Source organism: Scomber scombrus, chromosome 5 (genome assembly GCF_963691925.1).
Source record: "Scomber scombrus chromosome 5, fScoSco1.1, whole genome shotgun sequence".
Lineage (NCBI taxonomy): Eukaryota > Metazoa > Chordata > Actinopteri > Scombriformes > Scombridae > Scomber > Scomber scombrus.
Window position 1 is genome coordinate 10,983,850 of NC_084974.1, and position 6,536 is coordinate 10,990,385.

The following is a 6,536-nucleotide window of genomic DNA, read 5'->3' on the forward strand; positions in this document are numbered from 1 at the left end:
TCCTTGCTTGTTGGTGCACTGATTTCAACCTCTAATTATCTGTAATTCCTCTGTTTCTGTTAGCATCCACGTGTACCAGTCCTCAGACAACATCCGCAACCGTAAAAACAGCATGAAGATACAACATGCAGCTTCCATCCTATGTATACTGTGAGTTTGACAATTTATCCTGTAATTACACTCTAAAAATACAGAGCGATAGAGCTGTTGGGAGAGAGAAGGCAATGGAAATGCAGCTGATGCAACCGGTTTTAAATATGTCTTATTAGGTTTGTCTTCTCTTGACTGCTGTCTCTATTTCCTCTCTCTGCTATCTGTATATTATGTGACATAATATTATATGTTATCACATTCATTGTATGCTTGGCTTCCTGTAAATAATAATTTTCTTCTCTTTATAATTTCGACATTTACCTCCTTCAGGTATTTGGACAACAAAGTATTTGTGTCATTGGCCAATGGAGAGGTTATTGTCTATCAGAGAGAAGCAGGTAAGTTAATCGTGAGGACAGATGTGTGGCTGTTTTTTGCTTATTTCAAGATAAAAATCAATGCAGTGCTAGCTGAAGTGTACAAACCTTTAGTTAAGTTTTTTATTTCTCTGCAACACTTTTTTCAAATTGCTGCTAGCGTATAGCCATCTCTCCCATTTGGAGTAATGGTTCTAGATACTGACAAAAGAGCATTTGGTTCCAGTTTTGACCTGGAAATGTAGATGTGAAATGTTTTTTCTCTGTTTTCTCTTCCTTTTCCTCATTACAATCCCTGTCGATCTCAAACTGCAGGAAGTTTCTGGGACCCTCAGTCTTCCCAGACATTAGTTCTGGGCACGGCCATCAGTCCTGTCACCAAAATGGTTCCTGTGGGAGGGAAGCTTTGGTGTGGCTCACAGAACAAAATCTTAATTATCAACACAACTACACTGGTACAAGAGGTAGGTGGAAGGATTGATTGTTTGTAGATATGGAAAGGAGTAGGAGGGATGGATGGGCTGTGAATATGTGATTCACAGAATCTGACCTCAAAACTGCAGTGGAATAAAAGACGGACGACAGGTTTAATGAGCAGGTTTACTGGTGTGTAATACTTCTTTTCTCCATCTCAGCACTGGTTCCAGGTGGGCACAGACAGCAGCCGGTGTGTGACGTGCATGGTGGCGTACGGTCAAGGTGTGTGGTTGGCGTTGCAGGGCAGTGCACATGTCAAATTGTACCACGCTCAAACCTGGGAGAGCCTGACAGAGGTTGATGTGGCGCCAGCTGTGCACAAGATGCTCGCAGGTAAACATGTTTAGACTGTATGTGAACATGCATAAAATATATAGACAAGAACGGATGCAAAATACACCTGGATAGAGAAGATCCTTGACATTATTTGAATTAGGTATCAGCAGTAGCTTATATACAGAAGCTTTTCGTTATTTATTTTCTTTCTTTAACTTAATTTCTTCTCAGTGCTCCTTAAATTTTTCACCTCATTGGACTGTCCTCTCAACCCTCTCTTTTCCCTCTCATCATCCTTCCCTGACCACCATCCCATTCTCCATCTTCTTTCTCTTAATTCAGGCGCAGATGCAATCATCAGACAGCACAAGGCCGCCTGTCTGAGAATCACAGCTCTACTGGCTTGTAAGGATCTGCTGTGGATCGGCACCAGTGCAGGTAAAAATACAATTTTACTATAAAGAAATCAAAGTAGTATGAAATTGGGTTTTATTTTATTTTTTAAATCCGTGAATTCATTGGTATTTATTATGATTTTAAATAAAGGAATACAAATCAAATAGAAAGAAAATGTGAGTGCAAATTGGATTTTAAAAATACTATTTGCTGTCCAAACATTCTACATATTTAGAGGGACTTATGCTTTTACCCCCATTTTAAAATGTTTCCATGTGAATTATTTCCTGAGCTGTAAGAGGATCTGGTTTCATGTAAACTGGGATCATCGCTGTCCTCTTGCCATGTTCTCCATATATGTCCTTGTTCTCAAATAGCACATTTTAAGCTAGTTTTTCTCCACAGGGGTGGTCCTCACGCTAGCTATCCCGGCAGTGACCTCGGGAACAGGAGCTGGCACACTGAAATCCCCCCTGGTGCCGATGGGCTCTGCTCACGGACACACGGGCCACGTTCGGTTCCTTACATCCATCGAACTACCGGAAGGTTTTGACATGAACTTCCCTCCTCCAGCATCTGATTCTACAGGTGGTTATTGTCTCTTGTCTAAAATATTAACAACTAAACTGAATCAACGTTTCAAGTGTCATTCTCTCTTATGCCTCCTCACTTCTGTTTCCTAGGCAACCAATCCCAGAGCAGCAGCACAGTTGAGGGGAGTCTACAAAGGCGTGACTCCACTCGCCGCAGAGCCTCCGCCCACCTTCCTCCAAAAAACAATCATCTAGTCATATCCGGTGGTGATGGCTATGAGGACTTCAGACTCACCAATAGCAGTGAAACAGTCGGACGGGATGACAGTACCAACCATCTTTTGCTTTGGAGGGTCTGAGACATTCGTCCCATCTCTTGCTGAGAACAGCGCACAAGCCCTGTCCTTTCCCCCCAATCGGACTCCTCACTTTTTGGTGTTGTTTTAGTCTTCTGCTCGGTCCACCAGTCTCTATGTGCATATGGCTGTCAACCCCCTCTTGGACTTACTAATGAATATGATCACTTCGACCCCAGTTTTCTTGTGTTAATGTTCCTGGTGGCGTGCGTTGTTCCACACTGAGTGGTGTTTGTGCGTGTGTGTTTTTTGCTTTTTTGGCATTGGATGTATTCCAATGTGTTTGGTCATTGAACTCAAGTCCTCACTGAAAGAGACAGAAGAAGACAGAGAAGGGAAAAAATGTATTGAGCATGTCTTCAAGCTTGACAGATGGATGTAAGGTGAGAACAAGTGAAGAAAAGACGGACAGAAGAGGATTTTCACTCTGCAGGATGCCATTGCACAGAAGGTTGAAAGAATACATTTAAGTGTAATGAGACATGATTAAAGCATGTTTCTCTGGGTTTTTTTTTTTGGGGGGGGGGGGGTTAGTTTAATTTTTTTGGACTTGGACATCAACCCTTTACTGCCTCATCACTTCATCCCAACCTGACCTGAAAACAAAAAGCCTCCAGTTAATCACATGTCATAATAAAATATATCTAATGAATGGAAATTAAGTGATACATACCAACACAGATTGTAGTTTGATGAGTTTCTGAATTCTGGATTTGCGTTGATTTTAAGCTTAGCAGAGAGATTCAGTTACGGTCTACAAGCTTTTAAAGGAGTAAAAGAGGAACTGGTTTGGCTCTTTCAACCTGATTGGCCAGCCACATGCCTGGGTGACAACCCATAATGGCAGATCTGAGACCAAACCTTTCTGGGCCAAGCAGGGATGTAATGACATCGACTCTACTCGACAGCTAAAATCATCCTTTCCCATGATCATCTAGAAGCAGATTCAATATGATTTAAGTGCAATATGTGGCAAGGGTATCTAACAAGACTATAAACAAATACATACACTCACACACATTCATTTCACAGCCTTTCATTCCCTAAATTAGTAGACATATGTGAAAAGACATTTGTGTGTTTTCCACGGATAATTACGTCATATCTGTTTTTCTTATTTAATTTTTTCAGCCAGTTTTAAGATGACATGATTGTAGATGGTGCATTGTCCCTTTGTCTGGTAGAGGAAAAGGTGCATTGGAGACATTCCTCCTTAACATGACTATGCCAAAGCTTTGTATGTGTTAGTTTCTTTGACATTAAGGGATCTGAAAGGATTTCTTATGCCATGAAATTTCACTTTGTTGAGTGTTCTTCTAGTCAGGAAGGAAATCAGGACGTGCGTTGCTGATTTCTATTGCAGGCTCTTTTCAAGATGATGCTGTAGGCTGTGGTAGCAGATAAAAGATAGTTATGTACAGTATTTATGGTTTTTGATTTTAGCGCCTCCTTTTACAGCACTTAATTTATAGAAAATGTAGCTTTCAATATTTCTTTTTGAGTTGAAGAACAAGGAGTCCCCCGCTTGATTACTAGAGTGGAAAGATAGGCGGCTTTGGGCTCAGGCAAACAGAAACTAGGGGACTTACTATACAGTCCACTCATGTTAAGATTTGCTTGATTATTTCAATAATTTTTCAACTTCACAATGCATATCGTAGCATTTTTGTCACATAACAGTATTGTTTCACCCCTAATGTACACAAACACTGATTTCAGTATTGATTGTAGTTGTAAACAAGACGGATGTAGGTTTGTGGGGAAAGGGAGTGCTCGAGATACAGAGTAGGTCAGGAGTACAAATGCTGAGCACCTGCACGTGCCTTCAGAAGGTTAAAAGTTAAGCCATTTTACACACACACACACACACACACACACACACACACACACACACACACACACACACACAACAAACACAGTGAAAAGTCAGCTTTCCATCTGTCCATCAGCAGATGACTGTAGTAGTGAAGGATGACTTGTCCTTGCACAAACCTTAGCCTCAGTCTTTGGGGCTAAGCAGTGATTGGTTTTGATCCCTTCAAGACTAGAAAAACCTCACTCCACCTTGCCAGCCATCTGGGCACTTCACCTTAGCTTTCCCACTTCTAAATGCATCAATGTTAACTTATCCACTGTGAGAGGTGCTAGCAGTTAAGAGGATTAGCTTGCTATTGTGATAGCTGCTTACTAGCTAAGTGAGCTCTTTGCCTCTGAAAAGTGAAAAGGCCGGTTTGTGCAACTCTTCCACAAGTGCTCTGTTATTTGGAGCTTCTTTGTGATTTTTTTGCCCACGATTGAAGCAAAACTCTGTTTAGCTTGTGGTTGCTTGCAAAAAATGCAACGGGGGAATGCAAATGTTATAAGAGGTTTGACATTTTGGGAAATATACTTGTTGACTGTTGAATGAGAAGATTCTTGTCGGTACAGTAAATATCAAGCTACAGCTAGACACAAGTTAGCTTAGTGTTGCATAAAGATTGGAAACAAAAGGAAACAGCAAGCCTACTATGTCCAAAGAAAACTAAATCTGCCTACCAGCACCTCAAAAACTCACTATTTAAAACATAGCATCTTGTTTGTTTAATTTGTACAGAAACGGATGTGTAGAAACAGTGGTATCAATTTTTTCATCTAATTCTCAGAAGGAAAGCTTCTGAGACATTTAACTTCTCAAAATGTCAAATTATTCCTTTAATGTTCTCTAACATTAACATGGCAGACATGTTTTTTTATCTTCTGTATGATTCACAACAACTCTTATGTTTATGTTTTCAGTGCCAAAAGCTGTCAATTCACCCTATGAAAATGCTGTATACCCATGCTGGCTGCAAGGCCTTGGGGAGTGCCATCTGTTTTCTGTGAACAATGAAAGAAAAGAATTGTGGGTGTTTAGAGCGACATCTGTGTGCAATCTGTCCTTATACCTGCACTTTTAAAGCAGCGTTTGTCAAACTGTGAGTTGGGCTGTTACAAAAAAAACAAAACAAAACAAGGATAATGGCCCCTCAATGGTCAATAATGTGTTTTCTGGGTGTCACAAAACAATGTTGTGTCATATGCTGAAAACATGTTTGACAAGTATGTTTGATAGCCCATGTTTTCCTACAATAAGTCGCTAACATAGTTTGAATGAATAACTTTAAATTCAGTTGATTCAGGAGGTGTAGTAAATTCTTTCTTTAAAATCTGAAAAACTATATTTGCCTTAAGTATATATTTTTACATTTCAGGTGATGAACCCAGTAAAATTAAACTTGTAATTTTAGACACACACACACACACACACACACACACACACACACACACACACACACACACACACACACACACACACACACACACACACACGTACACTCTTAGATATGAAGTAAAACTGATCTTAACCTCCATGCTCATTTGACCAGGATTGAGAGAGAAATAAGCATGTTGTGTGCCAGTTAAAGGAACAGAAGATTTATACTTCACTCTCACCATCACATGAAACTCATCCTATCATCACTGTAACTCTAAGCAACTTGTAACTAACCTCCTCATGCCCATATGTGGACGAAGTCTTTATTGTTGTAAATATTGGTATATATTGCCTTTTTTTTTGTAAATAGTGCACCCACGGTCCTCAATTGTTGATATGAATCTAATGGCATATTTTTATATATTTGTGTAAGGTTTGTTTGTATTTTTTTTCTCCTTCTGGCATGCGCTGTCAGTCACATTTAAATTATAGCTGCCATCTTTCCAAAAAGAATACAAGATGGCCTCTGTTGTCACCAGAGCGACCAAAAAGATAGATGGCTGTTTTCACCGGTAGCCATGTTGCCTCTTAAACTTTTATGTTTGCCTTGTTGCGGATGTCTACGAGAGGGAAAACAACGTGGCAGACCCCCGGTACTGCCACCTGGTCATAACTCTGTTTAGCTCTGGGTCTGGTTGACGTCTTGCAGTTGTCACAGTTTCAGTCTATAAGAGTTACTTCCTGTATGTAGCTGTTCTTGTTTTGTCACTGTGGGTTCCTCTTTGTAATTAAATCA

General features: G+C 40.2%; 1 protein-coding gene across 1 annotated transcript in view; it reads left to right on the top strand.

Moving 5' to 3' along the window:
- Positions 1 to 6,536, top strand: part of LOC133979942 (rho guanine nucleotide exchange factor 17-like) — a 68,845-nt gene extending 62,309 nt beyond the window's left edge. The window contains exons 18-24 of the mRNA XM_062418484.1: positions 64 to 150; positions 424 to 491; positions 786 to 934; positions 1,106 to 1,280; positions 1,566 to 1,661; positions 2,025 to 2,207; positions 2,303 to 6,536. Of these exons, the coding sequence (XP_062274468.1) occupies positions 64 to 150; positions 424 to 491; positions 786 to 934; positions 1,106 to 1,280; positions 1,566 to 1,661; positions 2,025 to 2,207; positions 2,303 to 2,511 (967 nt within the window). The 3' untranslated portion in view covers positions 2,512 to 6,536. The remainder of the gene's footprint in view (positions 1 to 63; positions 151 to 423; positions 492 to 785; positions 935 to 1,105; positions 1,281 to 1,565; positions 1,662 to 2,024; positions 2,208 to 2,302) is intronic.